A 25,294-nucleotide genomic window follows, 5' to 3' on the forward strand; every position below is an offset into this window, starting at 1 on the left:
ACATATTTTATACATTTTATTTATTTTATTCTTATTAAACTAATTGAATTTTTCTACTTATTATCTATAAACCAAATACTTGCTAAAGAAAAAAAAAAAGTTAAAATAGATATGGTGTGTAGTGTGTGGTAATGATATATAGACTTTTTTTTTTTTTTTTTTAAGAATATGACAATATTATAATTTTATTGATAACCCTCACTTTTAAAAGAAGAAAACCGTGATTACAACAAGATACCTGAGAGTTACAAATAAGCATAAAGACCAAAATTTAGATATCAAAAATCAAAAGACCCAACAACAAATTAAGAAAGCCAAAAATTACAAACCAAATAATAAAAACAACCCTAAGAAACCAGCCTACAAGAAATCACACATAAAAAAAAATAACAAAGAGAAGATAAACAACAACCAAGTATCTCACTTGAAAATCAATTCTCTTCATGCAAGAATTATTCATACATATAATAAATAAAAAGAGAGGTATTTTAGAATACCTCATGGTTTTTAAACCCTCTCTCGTTTCTCTCTCTCTCACCAGCTCTCGAACCCATGCCATGAAACTTGAAACAAGTATTCAAGTCACGGAGTCCAGACAGAGCCGGTGATAGAAACTTGCCAAGTTTTTTACATATCACTTACTTTACACTGCACTTAACTTTTTAATTGCTCCAGGAATCTCCATATCAATGTGTAATCGGTTTTCTAGCAATTCTTTTTTTTCGTACAGTTTTTTGGGCTATATTTTATTTTGATAATTGATAGAAGAACAGTAACCCCATAAATTTTGCACCCGATTCGGATCCCACTCGTACATATATCCAACCTTAAATGAAACAAAATTTTCGCATGTAGTTTGTTTTTGCAAATGAGATAAAATAAATTGAGATTAAAGTTAAAAATTGAATAAAATATTATTAAAATATATTTTCATAATATTATTTTTATTTTAAAATTTAAAAAAATTAAATTGTTTATTTTATTTTGTATGAAAATTTTAAAAAATTATAATAATGAGATGAGATAAGATGAATTGAGAGAATGAGTGAAAACAAACGAGGCAAATTACCGACGATTTCCTAACCTAAATTTGCTAAAGCTTTCCTTGCAATTAAGGTTGCTTGGGAATCGTTCGGGAGTATACCGGGTGGCTTTGCTTCCTATAACAGGCAGATCCACCATAAACCATAAGACGACAGTGTTGCAGCAAACAATAAACCGATTCAATTTTGAGGGAACGAGAAAATCCTCAAGTTTGTTTAATAGCTAGGATAGGATCGAAATGCTCAATGAATAAATCAAATATTTAGACTAGCAGTTCAAGAATCATCTAAGCTGCCATTTGAATTCTAATTTCCAACACCTATATGAAGATAAAACAGAAAACTTTGTTAAAAGCAAGAACATACTAATTACTAAATGCCATTTCATTTTCCTTCCTTTTCTATCTGCCCAACTCAGCAAGATGCGAAAGACGGGCTTAGTTCCCCAAAAAAATTCACCCAACTGGCAGCAGTTCGATGCAGGCCACACTTGGAGAATCAATGAAACTCATAGATTTGCAACTCATAGATTTCCAGAATGCTGGAGGGGCAGACTCGTAAACATTCTTCTACATATTGATAAGATCTGGAATGCTCAGAGACGGACAAGAAAAATGCAGTACACAACCTGCCTCCACTTCGCTGATTACAACAGTAACAAAAATACGAAGTTTACTACACTGACATTATGATGTCAATCTGCATCACCGAGTCCATCACTCCCGTCCCCTTTCTTGGATATAGGTGCGAAATGGGAGCCGACTTTCTTAGTTTGTGAAGCAATTTCAGCATTTTTCCGCAATACTGCACCCGGTGATGGGTATGGACGCTGTTGAAAGAGAGGACCCTGAAACACATTAAATGATTACCGTTAAACCTAAAGCATGGCACACCATTAGGAAGCTCTGATGGTAAACTTCAAATTGTAAAACAAACTTCTCACAGTCATCTGTTTTTTCGTTTTTCTTGTGTATGGGGCACATTTTCTCTTCGGCTCTTTTGGGTTGGTGAGAGAGGACAATTTGGGGAGAGAAAGGGGGGGGGTGTCCGCCAAGGTCTCAAGTCCCTGATCGGTTCTCAATACAACTATATCTAAAATATGTGTTATTGAATACGTACAAGTGCTTTTGGCAGTGTTGCATGACATTTTGGTAGAATAGAGCCAACATGCATTGTAAGCAAAACACTAGTGTAGTTGCAAAACAGCAAACTCTTGATCAACTAAAAAATAACAGCCATCCTATTGGTTTTGCAAGCCAACATCATGAAATACTGAAAACACAGCTCATAGTATTGTTCTTATTTTCCACCTCGTACCCACTCAACAAGGTATAACCTAGTCAGGGTCAGGTTAGCAACAAGAGTAAAGCCCACAACCAAACCTACTCAGGGTTGCATAGCCAAACCAAGAGAATAAAAGTGCCAAGAAGTTACAGTTTAGAATGGAGTTCTCGTCACTCTTCCTTCATGTTGAGAAACATAGATTTCTGTACCTTCTCGGCAATATGTTGTCATATGCATGAAGATGGGCAATATATATCTGAAGATACCACACTAGACCAAACTCAACTTACGTCTTAATGCTAGTTACCATATTTTGAGGAAGCAACATGTTCCTTTTTGATAAATGGCTCCATCTCTAGTAAATCAAATAAAAGAGAGAAGGAAAGGAAAATAAAATAATCAAACCAAACACAATTAACATACTGTGGCAGTGGTATCAGCTGCCCGTGGCTGCACTCCTTTTAGGCCTACAACCCTGAAAAATCAACAAAAGACAATATTAACCAAGGCCCTCATGGGTCATGCCAAATATACTGCCATTCAGGTAACAGATATAACAGATGTTTTTCGGCACCCGGTGAGGGTTTTTTTTTTTTTGGGGGAGAAGAGAGGAGGGGCTGTTTATACCAGAAAACTTTCATTGAAGACGTAAACATACCAGCCACCACGAGGAGCATCAGAATAAGAGCTTGGGTCCATGGGATCCAACTCATCATCCTCAGTATAATCACGTTTCCTGCTTCCTCTTCTATTTCCTTTTCCAACTGGAGGTTTCCCATTGGACCTGGAAACCCAAAGTGAGATCAATCAACAATACCCTCTTTCTTATATTTATAAATATATGAAAAAAAAGGGGCCAAAGCATTAATTTTGTTACAAGGGAAAGAAGACAAAAAGAAAAGGTCTGTCCCCATTGGTCTCCACAATAAAAAATAATGGTGAAACGAGGTAAATTGAGATACAAAGTAATATCTAGCTTAGAATTTCATTCCAAAATGGAATTAACACTTAAAGTTTGTCGAATAATAACTTGTCTGTGGTGAATTAAATTGCTTAAACAATATTTTCTCTTCTTCACATGTGTGCCCAGACTCCAATGATCTCAATAATTGGAGCCAACATGTGAAATTTTAACTTTTTAAATAGAAGGTAGAGTGAAGACAAGGTTCTACTTTAGGATACTGTACAATAATATCATAATAAATTATCTCGTCACGAAAACTTATGTTGATAGAAAATGCTAATTAATATTATTTAACCATTATTGTTACAAAGTCTATCAATATTTCAAAATCCAGCTCAACCGTTATTCAGACTATACAAATTTGGGTGAAAATAGCAATCTAAGTCGCAATTGGTTCTTTCTAAATGTACTCCCTCTTTTTTTTAACAAAAAAAAAAGCTACAAAGTTCAGTGAATTATGGAAAGAGTACTATTTTCTTTTTCTCACTGAAGGCTTATAACATTTGCTAGAAACAAAGCAGTCAATAGTTAGTAGAATTGTTAAAACGAAAAAATCCACTCTATTTTGGCCAGAAATTTGCTAGAATGACAAAACTCCACCAAGTTAGCAGAGGATGGTTTTCCCAGACTCTATGGCCTGAGAAAGGGTTGTAAACCTGAGAGTATGATATTCTGGGCAGCAGGAGATCTCTGTCAACAAAGATAGGACCAATCTTTCTACTGTGTAAATATTGAGTAATGCTAGATACTGTCTTAGGGTGTGCAAGCTCCGCGCACTTCCTTTGAAAAATAGTGGCCCACCATTAAACATGATGTATATTGTTGTATACTTCTAGTGTTGAGTGAATCTATAATATTGAGTTTCTTATCATAACATAATTGGGGCTCAAATAAAATCGTGATTACATGGTTCCACAAACAGCTATATGAAGTAGCAAAGATTCCTGGTATCTCAACTGGGCTTCATCCCCACATGGGGATGGGGTGGAAAGTGCACTCATAAGATCAAACGTGCTAGATATGTATGTAACCTACTGACAAAAGCATATATTAACACATAAAATAGCAAGCCCCTGAAATAACTAAACTCCACGTGAGATAAGAGTACCTTTGTTTAGAAGCCTTTTTGTCAGAATCTTCTTTGGTGCTTGCAGAATTACTGGAAGACAAGTACTGGCATTGTGGAAGATTGAGAACTCTGCATTTGATAAAGTAAATAAAATAAGAAAAAGTATCAGTGGGCTTTGCATAATAACCGATGAGATTTCATGCATAAGGTACAATAATCAAGAGCTAATAAATGAAGTTAATATACTGCTCATCTATATAAGAAAAAAACAGCAACAATAATTATTGCCAGCCCATCTTCGTAGCAAGGACACTTCTTTCTGTGAGTTTTACCAAATGTCCAGTTCTTACATGCCTGGAGGTTAGCATACTGCATAGGTATTTAAATAGAGTAACACTAGATACAGTCCTAGAGTGTGCAAACCTCGCGCATTCCCTTTGAAAAAAGTAGGGTTCATCATTAAAAAAATAATTTTTTCATGTGGGTCTCAGATTTATCCATTTTTTTCAAAAGGAGTGCATGAGGCTTGCACACCTTAGGACTGCAAATATCATTTATTCTCCAACTATGACACCCCAACGTGTCTATATCCTTGTGACATAGCAAATTTGCAATGTTTCTTCATGGAAAAGAGGCTTCTAATAGCCACACACTATAATGCCATTCACTGGGAAGATCATGAAATCACCTTCCTAGCAGACGTGGTTTTAACATTGGAAAAAAAATCATAGGTAAAAACCAGATATCTATGCTGGATACTGCAATACTATTTACATATGGTTGCATGCTCTGATATGATTGCAAGAATTGCAGTGGGACTTAACCCAGCACTTTACGGCACGAGTTGACAACAACCATGCACCACCTGTGTCTATGTTTCCCTCTTTCAAGAGAATTCAAGCATGTCAAGTCCTGGTAAAGACGTTCCAGTACTCTTACCTGTATATTTGAGCATCCTTCTTGTATTGTGCAATTTATTTTTCATTTATCCAAAAAGAAAAACTCAACTTAACTAAACCTAATAACAGTTAAACCACCTTTATGGGTCCCCTCCAACTAATCAATTTCAACTGAGCTATTTTACGACATTTGGTACCATGGAGCAAAACTGGTCTAATCTTGTTTTTCCCTTTAAATTTAATAGGTATCTATAGTAGATTATAGATACCTATTGCAATGTTAAACTTTAAGGGACAATATCAGATAAAAAGAATGGTAAACTTCTTCTAAGCATGCCTTCCTCCATCCCATGATGAGTGAGTCTTCTTAGCACTCGTACCTATTTCGCATGCACAGACATTTTTTTTTATAAGAGTAAATTTCTTGATACGAATAAAATAGGCATAGCCTGTGTACACATGAAGTATACAAAAGAACACCTAAATACATTCTAAGATCAAGATATTAGAGACAAAGTCATGCACAGTGTTTCCATTAAGTACAATGGCTGAAAACCAAAGCATTAAAGTGTACAAAAAAAATCCGAAGCTCCGCCCTTGTACACTCCCTATCTTCAAAACACCACTCATTTCTTTCCAACCAAATACACCACATGATGCACAACGGAATCATCTTTCACACCGCTGTCACTTGAGAACGACCTTGAATCTCCTTCCAACAAGCCAATAAATCCACCACCCTTAAAGATATAATCCATGCAACGTCGACTCTTCTAAAGATCTCATTCCACAATAGTCTTGTCACCTAACAATGCAATAGTAAGTGGTCCACTAATTCTCCATTCTTTTTACACAAATAGCACCAATCCATTACGACACAACCCTTCTTCCTCAAGTTGTCCGTGGTCAAAATCTTCCCAAGAGCAGCAGTCCATACAAAGAAGGCCATTTAAGAAGGCACACGAGACTTCCAAATATTCTTTTAAGGGAAATGAACATTAACTTGGGATATCAATATTTTGTAATACGCCCTGGCTGTACATTTCTTGCTGCCATTAGACCTCCACTGCATCTTATCCCTCTATGCCGTGGTGTTTCCCGTGGAGTATATCAATCTGAAAAAATCTGAAACCGTGGGTAATTCTCAATCATGAATATCCCGATTGAAGAGGACATTCCACTAGGGAGGGCCATGAGAAGATACCCGCAAATCCGCCACAGTAGCATCCCTGTTAGCTGCAATACAATAGAGAGCTAGAAAAACTGTGTTTAAAGCACGATCTCCACACCAAACATCAGGCCAAAACCTAATTCTTGTACCCTATCCAGCCACGAAACAGGTATGACTTACAAAACTCGGGAATCCCTTCCTAATAAATTTTCATAAGCGCCCCCCCCCCCCATTGGAGCACCAACCCCCCCAAGTACTTCCGTGTCCACAATCATTAATTTCCTTTCGTGTCCACTCCAACAGGCCAGTTCCGTGAGGAGGTTCTCGTAGTAATGCACAATATGGTTTTCTAATTCAGAGGGGGAAGTAAGCACTTGAGTACATGAATGAAGTGTCTCAATGTCATTGTTGCGCCTATGTGAATTAGCCACTTTATGAAAGAATTTCGTACATCTATCGCCTTCTTTTAGCCAAAGGGCCTTGGATTTTTGTCGCCATGAAGTCTCCTCCATCAACAGTACCCTCTCCAAATCTGTCACTACCGAACTCTGTTGTGCAAAAACAATGATGAAAAAAGTAAAACAAACACGGGAAAAACAAGCAATCACATACGACACAGTATTTACGTGGTTCGGCAAATTGCCTACGTCCACGGGAGTTGCAGAGGATTTTTATTTCTTGAGGAATCACAATACAATGGTATAGGATGGCTACTGTTCACTCTGATACAGTACAAGTCAAAAAAACATTTCAATATATATGTTATGCGGCGGAAACCCTAAACTCAGCAGAATTAGTGATGTTCGCTCGAGCAGCGTGTCGAGCCCGCATCGAGTGAACCTGTTTCCCGCAATCGCTCGAGCCATGTGTCAAGCGGCTCCTCAAGCGAAGCTTTCAGACTTCCCTCCGCTGGAGCTGAGTGTCGAGCGGTTATCGAGCGAAGCTCTTTGACTTGCTTTTGCTCGAGCGGTTTGTCGAGCTCTCTTAGAGCGAAGCTCTCTGACTTGTATTCACTCGAGCGGCGTGAACCAGACTCCAAATACTCAACAATTCTCCCACTTGGAGACTAGTACACCCACATTGTCGCCCTCTGCCTCAAACATGATATCCTCCACCTCTGCAACTCACAACTCCTGTCTTCATGCTAGAAGACCAACTAAAGTTGCGCACAACTTCAGTTTCTCAAGTGTAACGCCCTTTGTCAACACATCAGTAGGGTTCTTACTTCCACAAATTTTCTCAAGTAGCAACTGTCCATCATCTAACAATGATTGTATAAAGTGATACCTGATCTGAATGTGTTTAGTCCTGGAATGAAACGCTGGGTTCTTGGCAAAGAATATGGCACTCTGACTGTCACTGTAGAAAGTACCCTTCTGATTCTTTTTACCCAATTCCTCCAAGAAGCCCTGTATCCAAACCATCTCCTTTGCAGCTTCTAAAACTACAATATACTCAGCTTTTGTAGTAGACAAAGAAACTGTTTTCTGTAGATTAGAACCCCATGAAACTGCAGTACCACCCAGAGTGTAAACAAACCCTGTGGTACTTTTTCTGCTATCAGTATCTCCAGCTAAATCAATATCAACATAGCCTTGCACCTCTAAGCCCTCTCTTGAGAAACACAAGCACGTTTCTGAGGAGCCTTTTAGGTACCTCAAAATCCACTTCACTGCTTCCCAATGTTGTTTTCCAGGGTTACTCATAAATCTACTCAACTCCCACTGCATGGGCAATATCTGGTCTAGTGCAAACCATAGCACACATAAGTGAACCAATAGATGAGACATAAGGAACCTTACTCATATAGTCTTGTTCCTCTTCTGACTTTGGTGCCTGATCCTTGCCGAGTTTGAAGTGACTACCTAAGGGTGTGCCAACTGACTTGGCCTTGTCCATATTGAACCGGTTGAGTACCTTTTTCACATACTCAGCCTGTGAGAGTCTCAACGTGCCTCTGACTCTGTCTCTGACAATTCTCATGCCAAGGATTTGCTTTGCAGCTCCCAAATCCTTCATTGCAAAATGCTCTGACATCTGCTTCTTCAGACTATTGATCTCATCAATACTAGCCTCTGCAATGAGCATGTCATCCACATATAGCAACAAAATAATGTAAGAATTGTCAAACTGTCTGACATAACAACAATAATCTGCCTGACATCTGATGTATCCTGCACTACACATGAAACTATCAAATTTCTTGTACCACTGTCTAGGAGCTTGTTTTAGGCCATACAAGCTCTTCTTCAGTCTGCAAACTGAACCTTCCTTTCCCTGTACCACAAACCCCTCAGGTTGGCACATGTAGATGTCTTCTTCAAGATCTCCATGAAGAAAAGCAGTCTTCACATCTAACTGCTCAAAAAATAGATCTTCAGTAGCAACCATAGCCAAAACTAGCCTGATGGTTGTGATCTTTACCACGGGAGAAAAAATCTTAGAATAGTCAATGCCCTGTTTCTGTTGAAAGCCTTTTACAACAAGTTTGGCCTTGTACCTCTTACTGCCATCATGCTCAGTTTTCACCCGGTATACCCACTTGTTGTGTAATGCCTTCTTCCCTGATGGAAGTTCTGTCAACTCTCATGTCTGATTCCCTAACAAGGAATCCATCTCATCCTTCATGGCCAACTCCCACTTGCTAGAATTTTCATCTTGCAAGGTTTCTTGGTAACTCTCTGGTTTTCCACCATCTGTCAATAGAATATAATTCAAAGTAGGTGAGAAACGTTGTGGAGGACGAATAGTTCTAACTGACCTGCGAACTACAGCTGCAGGAGTAAACGGCTCTGGATCTGACTGCGGAATAATAGGAATAGGTGCACTGAGCCCACTCTCCCCGTCACTCATTTCTCTACACTGCACTGTGACCTCTGGTAGATCATCCAAACTCACAAAGTCAGACTCCTGAGAAACTGCTTCAGCAACTGTACTAGACTTATCTTTGTACACAATCTTCTCATTGAAGATCACATTCCTGCTTCTTATAATCTTCCGACCCTGATCATCCCAGAAACAATAGCCAAATGCCTCGTCTCCATAGCCAATGAAATAACATTTTCTTGACTTAGCCTCAAGCTTACTAAGAGCATTAGAATCAATAAGAACATAAGAAAGACAACCAAAGATTTTAAGATGAGAAAATTTGACCTCTTTTTCGCTCCAAGCCTCCTCAGGCAATCCACAATCCAACGGAACTGATGGCCTGTTATGAGGTGGCTTGAATCAGATGGAACAGTGCATGTGTCGTAGGTTCGCTCGAGCAAAGTTTCACTTGGCTCGAGCGAAGTCAGACAGAGAGTCTCGCTCAAGCATCGCTCGAGATTCAGCTCGAGCGATTTCAAGTCAGAGAGTTTCGAGAGCTTCGCTCGACCCTCGCTCGACATCCAGCTCGAGCGAGTTCAAGTCAGAGAGTTTCAAGAGCTTCGCTCGACCCTCGCTCGAGTGTTAGCTCGAGCGAAGTACAGAAAACCTACGTTCGCTCGACACTCGCTCGAGTGTTCGCTCGAGCCAATGTTCAGAGAAGTGAACATTTCTGTTCTTATAAATACCAAACGGCGCCCACTTCTTAGATAACTTCAGAAATCACTTTTTTGTCTTGTTTTTTAGTGTTTTCTTGAGAGAGAAGTTATAGAGTGAGTTTTGAGAGAGAACTTCCTTGTGAAGTTTTGTTGTATTCATCTGTACTCCATCTTTGTTGATAGTGAAATCTCCGATACCGACCCCACCAGTGGACGTAGGCTCATTTTGAGTCGAACCACTTAATTCTTGGTGCTCTTTCTGTGTGATTGTCATCTTTTCTTTCGTTTAGTTCCGCTACTATACTTCGAGTTAGTCTTAGATATACAGTTATTCCCAACATGGCCCTCTGTTTATCAAATATACTGCAGTGCTAACTGCATCTACCCAGAAAGTAGGTGGTAGCCCAGCATGCAGCCTCATGCTTCTAGCACACTCATTTATGGTTCTGTTCATGCGCTCAGCAACTCCATTTTGCTGTGGTGTCCCAGGAATGGTCTTCTCCATTCTGATACCCTGAGTTGCACAATATTCCTTGAACCCACCATCAATATACTCACCACCATTATCAGACCTCAAATATTTCAACTTCAAGTCTGTCTCTGTCTCAACCATGTCTTTCCAAATTTTGAACACATAAAATACATCAGATTTGTGTTTCAAGAAATAGACCCATACCTTCCTGCTGTGGTCATCAATGAATGTAACATAGTAACGAGAACCTCCAAGAGATGCTACTGGGGAAGGTCCCCACACATTAGTGTGCACAAGATCTAATCTCTCTGACTTTAGTGTTCTACCACTCTTCAAAAAACTGACATTCTTCTGTTTTCCCATAATGCAACTCTCACACATACTGAGATCAACTGACTTCAGTTCTGATAGCTTGCCTCTAGACAGAAGTTCTTTTATGCCCTTCTAACTCATATGGCCAAACCTACAATGTCACAAATCTGCTGTGCTCTCTGCAACGGTAGTAGCAATAGTGTTATCTAAACCAGTAGTCATATAAAGTGTACCAGTTTTCTTACCCCGAGCCAGTACCAATGCTCCTTTGGTGACCTTTCAGGTGCTATTTGAAAACACCACTGAATGGCCACAATCATCAAGTTGCCCAACAGAAATGAGGTTCTTCTTCAACTCGGGAATGTATCTAACCTTTTGTAAGGTCCATTTGTTCTTGTTAGGAAGAACAATATCAATATCTCCCATCCCTACAACATTCAAAGCCTCTCCATTAGCCAAATACACATTTCCAAAATTACCTACAACATAATTCTGTATTATCTCTCGATGAGAAGATGTATGGAAGGAAGCCCCTGAATCAAGTATCCAGTCATCAACTGGACTATGAACTGCAAGTAATAGTGCATCATGTACTTCTTCAGTTACCACATTAGTACTATCATTCTCGGTCTTCTTGGGATTTCTACAATTCTTCTTTATGTGGCCAGCTTTGCCACAATTCCAGCAAGTTGCCTGCTGGCCAGGCCCTGACTTGCTCTTGCCCTTGTTCTTTGATTTTGATCTGCCTCTGTTTGAGTTCCTGTCTTGTGCTCTCCCCCGAGAGTCAACATTCAATGCTGAACTTGAGCCTGAGGTCTCGCCTGAATCTCTCCTGCGCACCTCCTCAGCCAAAATCAAATCACGGATATCATCATATTTCAACTTTGATTTACCGGCAGAATTACTAATAGCCATTCTCATAACTTCCCAACTATTTGGCAGTGATGCCAATAGTATCAGTGCACATATCTCATCATCAAATTCAATTTCAACAGACGACAATTGATTTGTGATAGTATTAAAATCATTCAGATGTTGTGCAACAGACGTACCATCTGCCATCTTCAAATTAAATAACTTTTTCATCAGATGTACCTTGTTATTTGCTGACGACTTTTCATACATACCTGACAAAGCCGCTATGAGATCCGCAGTCGTCTTTTCCTTGATGACGTTGTGTGCAACGGATCTCAACAGGGTTAGACGAATAACCCCCAGAACCTATCGATCCAACAGATTCCAATCATCAACTGACATGCTGTCTGGCTTCTTCCCCAACAATGGAATATGAAGTTTCTTCCCATAGAGGTAATCCTCTATCTGCATCCTCCAATACCCAAAATCCGTACCATCAAACCTCTCGATCCCCGATACCTTCATTTCTTCTCCAGTCATCGTTTTTCAGACCCGAACCTTGACTCTTAATACCAATTGTTGTGCAAAAACGATGATGAAAAAAGTAAAACAAACACGCGAAAAACAAGCAATCACACACGACACAGTATTTACGTGGTTTGGCAAATTGCCTTCGTCCACGGGAGCTGCAGAGGATTTTTATTTCTTGAGGAATCACAATACAATGGTGTAGGACGGCTACTGTTCACTCTGATACAGTACAAGTAAAAAAAACATTTTAATATATATGTTATGCGGCGGCGCTCGAGCGGCGTGTCGAGCCTGCATCGAGCGAACCTGTTTCCCGCAATCGCTCGAGCCATGTGTCGAGCGGCTCCTCAAGCGAAGCTCTCTGACTTCCCTCCGCTCGAGCTAAGTGTCGAGCGGTTATCGAGCGTAGCTCTCTGACTTGCTTTTGCTCGAGCGGTCTGTCCAGCTCTTTTCGAGCGAAGCTCTCTGACTTGTATTCGCTCGAGCGGCTAGACGCTCCGCTCGAGCGGCGTGAACCAGACTCCAAATACTCAACAAACTCTTCCTCAATGATACCTCCTCCGAGGTGTCTCCCATCAACTCCCTCCCCTCTTAACTCCTGCAATTCCTCCATAAGAGTAGTCTTCTAGTTGTCAACGTTATCAAAAACTTCCAAGTTCCACTTCTTAATATCGTGCTTTAAAGCCTTAAGCTTGCCTGTAAATTGATAAGAAGCCCACCAATGGTGCACCTTCCCTACAAAACTATCATCTGCTAACCACATATTTTAAAACTTGAAATATCGGCGTCCCCCATGAATACCCCCGCAATCTAACAAGATAGGAAAGTAGTCCGAGCATACACGGGGTAGCCTCTTCTGACAACTCCGGAAAGTGGGCCTCCTACGAAGGAGAGACAATAAATCTATTCAATCTCGACTAACCCCAACTATTAGACCATGTGAACTCGCCCCCAACCATGGGGAGATTCATGAGATCTAGATAAAAAATGAACACCAAGAACTTCTCCATAGCTAGAGAGATTCAATAATTCCCCGACCGCTCGCTAGAAAAGCAAGTGATGTTGAAATCCCCATCCATATACCACGGCACCTCTCATAAACAATATAAATTTGCAATTCCTCCCTAAGCCTTCTCCTATATCTATCAATGTTAGGCTCATAAATGCCTACAAAAGCCCACTCCCACCCATCTACCATATTTTTAAAACGGCTAGCAACCGAGAAAGTACCAACACACTCCTCTTCCGCCTCCACCACTCTTTTATCCCGCATTGGGAGAACACCACCTAACGCTCCTAATGAAGCCAAATATGACTAGCCCACATACGAACATCCCCACAAACTACGAATAATTCTTCTATTAATGACCTGCAATTTTGTTTCTTGAAAACACACCACATCAACCTTCTATGTCCGCAATAAAGATTTAATGCGAAGGCGCTTACTGCGATCATTAAGCCCCCGCACGTTACAAGAGAGGATCTTAGGTTTCGTGAGCAAAGGTGGCCCCTCTCCCTTTCAATCTATCCCTTCCGCCACTCCCCTCTTCTGTTTCATAATTAATAGAACATTTGGGCCTTTTAAGTTCCCTATCTCTTTTTGTGGCAGACTTCGATCTGCCATCTTCAATGGCCACAAGGGCTCTGAATTGTTCTTCAAATCTCATGCAAGAGACCCCAATGCAAGCTTGTATCTCCTCAACCTTCTTAAACACCCACTCTGAAATGAACCTTTCTGTATTGGGGCTAGGAGGTAGCATGCATATTGGATCAGCATCCCCTCCATCAAAATAGTTCCCTTCACAAATAGCCAACTACAGATTCCTCCCCCCAAAACCACAGGGAGCACCTCATTTCTCATGTTGCCCCCTCCATTTTTCGGTGAGATTTCAGGTTCTAATACACCAGTGGAAGGGTTAAAGGCCTCTGAAACTACATCCAATACTTGCCCAGCTAGAGAAAAGGGACAAACAGGGAGATTCGCACCCTCCTTTGCTAGAACTTCACTCCCCGACGGACTAGGCACCTGAGTTGTCATCATGGATGCACCAGCGGCCGCCACCGTCTCATAAATCTGTGCAGGTTCCAACGATGTGGATGCGCCGACGACCACTTCAGGATCACAGAGAACATCACGATTGCATGAACTCCCGTCGTACGGGATCACCTGAGCCCTTCATTGGCGACGGTGGCTTGAACCCAGTCGCCGAAGGGCCAGCCCCCCCTGCACTCTCTTCCTCCAGACCGGGCCTGTCTGTTGAAGAACCAAAGGCCGCCCCATGGACTGAGGCCCAACACTTGGGCCCAGAGACATTTTAAGTTATGAAAAAACTAGGAAGATTTTTTTTGAAAAATGATAAGAGCTATCGAGAGTTGGGTCCCAACACTTTATTTATTTTTTACTTAGTGATTAAGATGTGTTTTTTAATGACGTTGTATTTTTTTTAAAATGTTTTAAGGATATAAAAAAAATTTATGAAAAAAAAGAATAGGATTTGGCCTTCTTGGGACCCATCCTCAGGCTACACCCTCAGTGGGTGTAGCACTACTTTTTTTTTTTTTTTCATAGGTAATCAAAGATTGTATGTAAACCTAGGAAGAATTAGAGGTTTTCCAAAACTAACATTTTTATTAAGTGCAATCCATGCATTAATTCTACATTCAATAACTTGAACTAACAAACTAAGGGCAAAATAAGAAAATCCAACAATAGATCTCTTGTGAAAAATATTACTTATAAAAAAAAAAAGATCTCTTGTGAAAAATAGGCATCATCCTACCTTGTGCAATGATTGCAGTAACCCCACATCTGCACAAGGCCTACTCCCCAACCTCCGCACCCCATGCACTTTATTAGCTCAGATGATTGATCATTCCAAATCGAATTAGCTGCATTTCTGGTGACATTTTGTGAGGCAAAATTAATGTAGTATGCAAGAATGAAAACCAATAAGAAGCGATAACAACAAAAAAAAAAAAAAAAAAAAAAGAACACCCCAAATTCAAACCACTGCACCCCAAGGACTGAATATACAATTTAACCTTTAGCTAACACTAACAAACTGCAACTAAAAAGTAAATTCAGTCTAGATTGCCAATGAACAACAGGTATATCATATACCCAGTGCAATGACTGCAGTAACCCGACATCCGGACAAGGCCTACTCCACAGCCACCACATCCGAAGCATCTATTTTCTTGGGATGACTGATCATCCTGCTTTGCATCAGGGGCACTTCTGGGGACTATGCTGTCAGAATGTTGCAAAGAAACCTGCAGTGATGAATCAGGACGCTCCCATTGTGATATGTGGGTCTTTGTATTATAATAATATTTATGACCTGCATAGAGATCGTTTAAGTGTGAAGGGAAATAGAAGAGATTGAACACAATATGAATTATCATGGTTTTCTTTCATGGTGTCTACAACCAGTAACAGGTTTCAATTCCACAACTTGTGGAGTTTCAAGTTTTCAACAAAGCATGCAGTTAAAGAAATAAGGTACAGCCTCAAAATTGTTACTCCCGGGTTAATGGCTTCATGAGTGGGAAACGGAACTTTGAACAACAGATCTCTTTTGTGACTTGCACTGAACAATTAGAGAGCATGGGCACATGTATCAAGTTTACTTTGTATTAACACTAGTCAAGCACAAACTACTAGGAAAACTATAAGGGCATGGGCACCATAAATCAAATTTACTTTATTAAGACCAGTCAAGCACAAACTACTAAAACCATCAGGAAATTTTCCAAAAGGTTTGACCAATAAAATTCCAAGCTCGTTTATTTAAGAAAAAGAAAATGAGCGAGAGAGAGAGTCTCAAGCCAAGAAATAACATTAATATTCCTCATCAGGACCAGATAACAAAATTGCTAAACAATTTAGAAACAGCTGAAACTTTTACACAATGTTTGTATTATGCATTCCTTCCTTTCTATTCACATTACATATGTAAAAAACATATTTTTTTTATAACTAAAATTTTTATTAATATTAATAGGTGTAGCCAAGTACACTGGATATACACATATGTGAAAAACATTGTTGGTTGGAATGCACATGAAGTATTTTATACCTGTTGTTTCATCCAAAGCCTCTATCCAACCTTCTGGAATAGGAATAGATAAAGGCAATGGATGTTGTCTAATAGGAGGTGTTTCAACCGGCTTTTCCCACTGACTCTTCCCAGTACTCTTATTGTAATAATATGAAGCACCACTAGCAGGGTCTTTTACCTCCACCTACAGGTATTCCTATAAGTTAATAGCAGCCAAAAAAAAACCATAATAAGAAATTAGATTAAAACTTTACCATTTGTAAAATATAAACACAGAATCATCTGGAGTAAAAACATTTTTACCCTCATAGCAAAAAATTTGCTACCTTGGCATCACATTATTCCCCCACAAAACTTGGAACAGAGCCAATTAGTAAAGTTCATGTGAGAGAAAACTGTAGCAACAAAGCATGCACTCATGAACACATGATCAAGCATCTTAAGTCTTCACTTCAGACATTCTTTTAGAAGAAAAAAATCATTATTATAAGATTCCACATGACTACAAGCAAATCTTGACATTTATTATAGGAATATTTGGACAATAACCCCCCAACCTAATAGACACCTGAAAGAAAATGATGGAAAAAAAGGAAAAATTGAAAAAGATACATATGGCATTTGATACATACCCATTTGGAAGGCAACTTTCCATTATCCACAAGTTGAGTTGAACCAGTCTCCGACTTCTGAAGTTTAGAACAAAATGCAAACCATTAAGGACCAAATTTTTTATACATGAAGTAGACCAAAGTGAACACCTAGTTGCAATTTAGGATCTAGAAAAAAGATACAAGGAAATCATGAACACTAGTCCCATTGAATACAATAGCCGAAGCCCATAGAAATAAGGTGTGAAGTTAAGGAGCAAATGTTGACAAGCTGAAAACGAAAAATTGTGAAGAAATCATGTTTTAGTGGTCTGTAATGTTTAATCACACATCAGCTTGATTTGAGCAAAAAAAGGCAAAATTGATGTTGCTGCTTCCTATCAATATGTTAGTAACGGCACTGAAGTGCCAACGACAAATCAGAAGACCACAAAAACCACAACTGACGTTTCCATCAATTCAAAAAATATGGCATTGAAGCCATTAATTGGAGACAGATTACCATGGAATATACCACAAAGTCTTCTGAAAACAAACAACAGAAATATTACCCTATTATTCAATCTTTTTTAATTTTGATGAGATAAATTGGCATGAATCAGGCATGCTCTCTCTCTCTCTCTCTTTCTCGGAATAAAGAGAAAGTCTAGCAAGAAATATTAACTTAGATTATAAGAGCATTGGCATTGATTTCATCAAAATTATTTCTAAAGTTTGATGAAAAATACATGATTTCTATAAATTCAAAACTTTCCTAGCCATAACTCCACATTGAATTAGCCATTGAATTCATCAAAATAATAATATAATATTATTTTTTTAATAAAAATATTTTTATTTTTTTTATATTTTACAATTATACTAATCATATGTTGATTAATAATTTAATTTGATTATTACATTATTATTACAACACGATTGGAGATTAAACGTGAATAAAAAAGACCTTTGAAGATTAAAAGTGAATAAAAAATAGATTTGATGAATGAATAGTAGACCTTCAAATTTGAAGAAACCTATAAATTTACTGTAGCTCAAAATTTCACATTTATCTATTTGACTAATCCAATGCAGCCCTATTTTGATGAAATTCATCAAATTTTACATTTGGCTAGACTTTTGATGAAGCCAATGCTAATGCTCTAAGAAGGCTCTTTTTGGTTACTAAGGAGATTTTTGGGTTTTGAAGGACATCAAGTTCCTTCATTCTCATCTCCTTCCCCACTGCTTGTACCTCTGCCGTCAAAATGGTTATTATTGCTATTATTACTGTTGGAAAAGTCTCATAAGGTCTTGTTTGCCTATGATATTAAAAGTCAGGGATCACATGCAGATGTTGCAGTTATGACATGTTTTGATTGGCTTATTTTGACAATATGGAAAATTTGACACTCAAAATTTGACACATTCAGGTGGAAAATTGACAATTCCATGAAAGCTAAAGGTGTTAAAGCCTAAAAACCCGTGCAGAATAAGTGGAAAATTGCAACGCGTGCAGAATTGAGAATAGGTCCATTCATGAGAAAGTTAAGGAATTCTCCCACCACTAGATAGATAAACTAGCAGAATTGATACTTACTGGAGAGCCTTTTTCTGTATCTTCTTTAAGAATACCCCTTGCTCGCAACTTCTGCTTAAGGTAATCAGGCAATTTGCTAGATTTACTGGGGTTATCAGTATTAGGCTTTGGAGCACCATAATAAGCACCTCCACCAGGTACACCATACCCGTTTCCAATTTCTAAATTACCTGACATCAAAGCACCATTAGCACAATTTTAAAAAACAAGCCTCGAATTCAGTATCAGCTAAATCTCAAAAAAAAAAAAAAAAAAAGGTAACTAAGATGTTTATTGAATTACTAATATTTCAAATCTGGAATTGCATTTTGAAGAATGATGCATAGAATCAAACTCCTTTTTTTGGTAAGTTCAAACCAACTAATGATTTAGATGTTACATAAAAAAGAGTCCATGAGGCTTTTGACAATATCAACATATTTTCTAGACATCATTTCATTGCATACTTCAACCTACTTTAGGTTGCCTAAATAGGGATCAGGAACACAAATGAGAATTAGGCATTTATAGCAAAGAAGCTGGATTGATCCCAAAAGGAAATATTGGAGGGGGACCATTCAAATCCGATGAACAGAAAAAAGGCATAGTTCACAAAACATTGCACTGCTTTTTCTTTATTGTTCTTTCTTTCCAAGAAAATTACTACATCTATGACAACAGATTGTATAAGTTCATGACCCCCTCCCAGCCAAATGTCATTCTTGTAGGACCTTAGACACTTCCATTCCTATAATTTTCTATTGTCTTACTTATCAAAAAAATAATAATAATTTTTTATTGTCTTGCCATATTTATCAAGCATATAATTAGGGAGAATAACTAGTGGGAATCTGGAAAAGACCAACAAGTATCGCTCTTTGTTTTTAATGAATTAAACAAGTATCGCTTCTTACCGCAAAGAAACTGTTAGAGCCTCTTTATACGATCCTCTAGGCTTATAGTAGAGTATCATCTTCTAAGATTAACCAAGGACCTATTATCACTAACATGGTTGCCTCTTAAAAGTGAAAGATGTCAAAGATATAACAGTATTAATAAATGAGAAAGAAGGAACTAACCACCAACCTTCTTCATGCACAGTAGACTTCCCCCGCTTTACAGCCATTTCAGCACGATGTTGTGAAGTCATCTTCAATAGATGTTCCTGCAAGACAATTCATAAATAGAATGTGCAAGCTGATAAAAATTGGGGAATAAGAAGTGGTCTACATAGAATTTGTCATTTAAAACAACAGAAAATTAGAGTAGCCCCACATAGATTTGCAGATTTCATACCTTTAGAGCATTGGGGTCACGACGTTCAGAAAAAATGTCTTTACCATCCTCAGAAGGTCCACTGAAGCCTCTTGCTTCTCTGAAATTATAAATCATGCATATCTAAGCGTCATATGTTTTTCTATCTCCAACATTTCTGAATTCAAGAATAGAGGGCATTTTGTTGGGATGAATTAACACAAACCTGTGATGTTGTATGATGTTTTGGGTGGCGATTTCCTGTTAATCCAAAGAAAGACAAAATTCATATATAAGGAAATGCAGTTATGTAAGCAGACAATATAGATCAGAAGGCTACCTGTTCACGCAAAACAGCATCCTGAGCAGCAGTTTCAATGTCCCTGGCATTTTCAACATGAAGTCTGGAGTAGCCAGTAGAGTCATTACTATTTCCATCGAAATGACCCGTTTGTTGAGGTATTGTACGATCTTTATGCAAGAGAATTTTCTCAACTGCTGTGTCTTGGTCTTGTGGTTGCTGTGCAATGAGGTCAGCGTCTTGTTGGGTTAAACTCGATTGAAGAGCATTGTCAGTTTGAGAGTTTTGGGGAATTTGACCTGAAAAATCAGGAGCATTTGGAGAAAATTTGTATTGAGTTGATGGACTATTATGGAGATATGAGCCTTGATTAGGAGTGAAGGTGGAATTAGAAGAGGGGAAGAGGTAATTTCCAGAATAGTTAGGGTGATACTGAGGTCTGACGGTAATATCACCATGTTGAGGAGGGAATGGGACTGATGGAACCGCAGAAGAATAGTTTGGCAAGAAATGGACACCAGGAGGAAGTGGTTGGTCTTGGGAATTATCCATAGTCGATGCTTATTTGGCCAGAACGTCTACGATAAAACGAATAAGAAGAGGCAAATGGGATAAAAAGTAAACGAAGTAGATTAGACTTAAAAATCCCAACTCTTCTTCACCTGCATCACAATTTTACTAAAAATGTAAGCATTTAGTGACTGAAGCTTAACTAGTCAATAGATTTGAAGAAAAATCTCCCCGAATGTAAATCACAACATTACAAAAATAAAAAAATCAAGCATTTGAAACATTCAAACCTTCAGCAGAATGTCAAGGAGCAAAACAAATTAGCACAAATACGAGATCAGATGGTTCGATCGTCAAGTATATAAATATGGAAACAAGTAACTAACTAACTAGCAAACAAATCTTCGTAGTTTCGAAAATGCATAATATCTTAAGTTCTGAGCTTTTGATTAACATATTGTTCGTTGATCACCACACATCTCATAAACGTTTTGTAGCTTAACTGAAAATCCAGGCAGAGAAACTCCCGATTAATTTCCAGAAAATCATAACCCCCCTCCCCCAAACATCAATTAATAAGTACTACCAAAAACAAACTTATTACTCCAATGATTCGAAAACTTCTCAGCTACTTGGAAGAGTGTAAGCTTTGACCAGTAATTACCTGGGGGAACTCCCGACTGTAGAGTCAGTAGCCTTTTGCATCAACAGGGTCGTGGGAAGTCGGTTTTCTTGGGGAGAGTTCGAATTTTATTTTACAATTTGGGAACGAATAGGGCTCATCTACCGGCGATCCTTATCTTTTTAGGTTAATTAATCTCTTTATTCTTTCCGAGCACAGACATTATTAAGATTTATAAGAAAAGTGCTAGAAATTATTTGTCTAAAGATCAGAATGGAAACATATTTTTAGTCAAAAAAAAAAAAAAAATACAGAATGGGAACACATATATATCTTTGGGAAATCAGTGAACTGGATGGATACGTTTTCGAGATATTTAAACAAAAAAGATTTTAAAAAAATTAAAAACACAATAAAATAATTAGTTAAGTCTTACAAAATTAATCAATATTTAATTTGAGGCTATGTTTGGGTTTTAAATATAAAAAAATATATTTGCCATAAGGTGAAGCAGGCAATTCTGAAAGAAATATGAAAAAAATAAACAAATGAAGCAACCTCTGAAATATAATAGAAATATTCAAAAAATAATTAAGACAAAATGCAAAATAATGTAAGAGCATGATTTGACTCTTCATTTAAGACTTTTTTTATTTTTTTTTAAATCTATTCATTTTTGTCGATTTTAAAATTTTTCATTATTTATGAAATAATATTAAATATAATTATAAATTATGTAAATATCATAAATTTTTTTAAAAAAAATTAAATTCATCATTAAAAAATATCATATTTGTCCTTAATTTTTTTTATATAAATATTATATTTAATTTTTTTTAAAAAAATTAGATTCATCGTTAAAAAATATTATGGGTGCTACCCGCCCCATACGGGGCGGGGTAGCCCCCACCCCGCCCCCCGCCCCAGCATGGGCGGGGGGTGAATATATTCATCCGCCCCCCGCCCCCGCATGGGCGGGGGGTGAATATATTCATCTGCCCCCCGCCCCCAAAGTGCGGGGGCGGGGGACCCCGTCCCGGTTGACGGGGTGCGGGTGGAGGGGGTCCTCCGTCTGCACCCCCGCAGCACTACTGGGTCTTTTTTGACCCAGAAAACGTTGTAATGGGCCGAAAATGGCCCAGAAACAGCTTCTGGGCCATTTTAGGCCCATAAAAATATATTTTGCATTTTTTAAAAAAGAAGAGTTAAAAAAAACACAATTTTATATAATTAAGACTAATGAAATACTACTATAGAGTATAGACTACAAGTTTACTACCTAATAAACTAATAAATAATAATAATAACTAAGCTATTACAAAAATAAAATGGAAAGTCTAACTGTCTAAATAATTACAAATAAAAGTGTCCAAGGGACATTGTATCAACATTATAAAATTACAAATAAAATATATAATACATACATCTGATAGACTAATTCAAAATTCAAAAATCTACGAAATTAATAATCAAAAAAAAGATGCGAGCGGTTTGGGTCTTTGACTGTGACATTTGGGGCGGCCGGATGGGTAGTCTTGAGACTTGAGCCTTGAGCACATGTTCATATAGCAGTGGAGGTAGACATCGTCTGAGTCGTCTCATATGTTGCTACAACAATCAATACTAAAATTAATACTGATGAAATTGAAATGAATATAAATAAATACTGATGAAATTGAAATGAATATAAATAAATCAAAATAATAAAATAAAAACAATAATTACCAGATGGTCCAGATCCAGACTGATCACCACCCTCTTTGTCGGTCTCTTTAAAATCTAACACATTCGGAACATAAATATCCTTTCCCATCGTCCAACTCTGTGTGCATATCAATGCCTCCACAGTTGTAGGAGACAATGAACTACGGAAAGGATCTAATATGCGCCCTCCGGTACTAAAGGCAGACTCCGAGGCAACGGTGCTAATAGGGATGGCCAATACACAACGGGCAATCTCAGAAAGGATGTGATATTTCTTTGATGCTACCTTCCACCATCCTAAAATGTCAAAATCATCATCATCTTGAATAAGATCCGTTGACAAATAACTGTCTAACTCTGAAACCACCTCCTTAGATTGATGGACTAGTGTGAGATTATGTGCGAGGGTTTTCGTCCATGCCAATCTACACTTCTTTGTTGCCCCGGTGTCTGGATGAGGTGTTGGGATATGTGTAGGTGTAGTAGATGTAGTACCACCCTTAATTGCATTAAACTCATCATAAAATCTATGAAGGGTATCGCGGGCCATCTCACCAATAAGATCAGTCCAAGCCTAATCATACGCAAGTTCCAAACCATATAACATGCCAGAAATTTTTAGACGGGGATCAAGAATAGTAGCCACATATAACAAAATATTGAGTATAGTCAAATCTCCCCAATACTTGTCAAATTTGACCCTCATGGTCAATGCCATCCCCCTCATCCTTAGATTGGAACCACTACACATGTCGTCTAATTCTTCTTTCACCCTACATATTTGTTGACAAAATTCATAGCATGTAGAGTGCAAAGAAGCAGATAACTTCAACGTGACTTCATAAAACAGCCCAAGAAAATCAACAAATGTAGCAACTACCTCCCAATCATCATCATTAGGCAATCCTAAACTCCCGTGCTCATCAAAGTATTTGACATATTGAATGTCTTCATCACCCAATAATTGAAAGGCTTTTTTATATTCTTGGGCCGCCTCCAACATCAAGAAGGTTGAGTTCCATCTGGTGGGAACATCAGTACAAAGACCCCTCTTTGATGTTATGCCCACACTCTTCGCAGCAATTTTGAATTTCTCCAATCTAGAAGGAGAAGACCTCACAAATTTCACAGCCAATCTAACTCGTGCAACCGAGTTATCAACATCTTTTAACCCCTCAGTCACAATTAGATTCAAGATATGTGCAGAACATCTAACATGCAAATATTCACCACTCAAGAATGTCTTATTTGCCTCTTTAAGATAAGTTTTCAGATATCCCAAGGCGATATCATTAGACGAGGCATTGTCAACCGAAACTGTCAAAACCCTACTCAACCCCCACTCCTTGATTGAGGCCTCTAAGGCCTTCCCAATTGTCTCACCCTTGTGATCAGTTATTTGACAAAACTTGATAATCTTTTTATGGAGAATCCAGTCAGAATCAATGAAATGGACAGTCAAAGACATATAATTAAAATTTTGGACTGAAGTCCAAGTATCAGTAGTGAGACAAACTACCAAACCCGCTAATTGACCCCTCAAAACATCTTTATTTTTCCAGTACATCTTTTTAATATCCTTTGCCACAGTGTGGCGAGAAGGAAGCATAAATCTAGGTTACAATTCTTGGACAAATTCTTGGAACCCTCTCCCATCCACAAACTGAAAAGGTAGCTCGTCTATGACAACCATACGAGCTAACTTCCTTCTACACTCATCAACATTATACTTTGTGAACCCCTTCAATGTTGAACCCCCACTACTCCCATCCGCCATTTTTTTCAGTCCAATTTCTAGTCTTGATTGACCCTTCTCCACTAAGGATCTTAATATTGGACTCTTCTTGCATTGTTCCTCTAAATGGGCCTTTAACTGGGATGTACCATGTTTCCTATAGTGACATCCATATATTTTTCCACAATAATTACATTTAGCTTGTGGGTTATTGGGGTCACCACCCTCTAGTTTGGTAAAATGAGATCAAACTACGGAAACAGGTTCCTTACTTTGTGTGGGCTTAGGGGCGGGGCAAGGTGTATTCCCACTCCCAGGGGTTGGAGTAGGGTTAGGTTTTGCGTCAGGGGTACTGGTAGGGGCAGGGGTACTGGTAGGGGTGGGAGAGCTATCAATGAACTCTCTTTGAGAAGACATTCCTGATTCCACAACACAACAAAAAATAAAAAAATCAATCAACATGCGACATAATTCCAAACATGCACTTATCAATCACGTACGACATAATTCCAAACATAAACCCTTAAATTGAGTTAGGGGTTTCAATTGAAACCCCAAACTGAAATTGGGGTTTCAGATTGAAACCCCCTCAATTTTAGGGGTTCAATCCGAAACCCCTCAACTTGAGGGGGTTTCAATTCAAACCCCTAAATTGAGTTAGGGGTCTCAATTGAAACCCCAAATTGAAATTGGGGTTTCGGATTGAAACCCCCTCAATTTTAGGTGTTTCAATTGAAACCCCTAAAATTGAGTTAGGGGTTTCAATTGAAACCCCAAATTGAAACCCCCTCAATTTTAGGGGTTCAATCCGAAA

General features: G+C 38.4%; 1 protein-coding gene across 1 annotated transcript; it reads right to left on the minus strand.

Annotated features, from left to right (window-relative positions):
• Positions 1-1,290: 1,290 nt before the first annotated feature.
• On the minus strand, positions 1,291-21,267 carry LOC109019001. The gene is made up of 14 exons (XM_019001209.2): positions 21,084-21,267; positions 19,949-20,571; positions 19,835-19,869; positions 19,651-19,729; positions 19,441-19,519; positions 18,376-18,545; positions 16,818-16,874; positions 16,204-16,369; positions 15,246-15,465; positions 14,905-15,021; positions 4,400-4,489; positions 2,986-3,111; positions 2,751-2,802; positions 1,291-1,890 (listed from the first exon to the last, which is right to left on the minus strand). Exons 2-14 carry the CDS (start codon positions 20,459-20,461, stop codon positions 1,738-1,740), a joined length of 1,857 nt encoding a protein of 618 aa, XP_018856754.2. The 5' UTR covers positions 20,462-20,571; positions 21,084-21,267; the 3' UTR covers positions 1,291-1,737.
• Between the last annotated feature and the right edge of the window lie 4,027 nt (positions 21,268-25,294).

This window comes from Juglans regia, chromosome 4, assembly GCF_001411555.2.
Source record: "Juglans regia cultivar Chandler chromosome 4, Walnut 2.0, whole genome shotgun sequence".
Lineage (NCBI taxonomy): Eukaryota > Viridiplantae > Streptophyta > Magnoliopsida > Fagales > Juglandaceae > Juglans > Juglans regia.

Excerpts from the sequence above, each read along its gene's own strand:
- LOC109019001 (XM_019001209.2), bottom strand. The coding sequence starts at position 20,461 with ATGGATAATTCCCAAGACCAACCACTTCCTCCTGGTGTCCATTTCTTG. Across the intron at positions 15,466-16,203 it reads GGCTTTGGATGAAACAACAG|GTCATAAATATTATTATAAT; the intron begins GTATAAAATACT and ends ATCTCTATGCAG. Across the intron at positions 3,112-4,399 it reads AAAAAGGCTTCTAAACAAAG|GTCCAATGGGAAACCTCCAG; the intron begins GTACTCTTATCT and ends TTGGGTTTCCAG.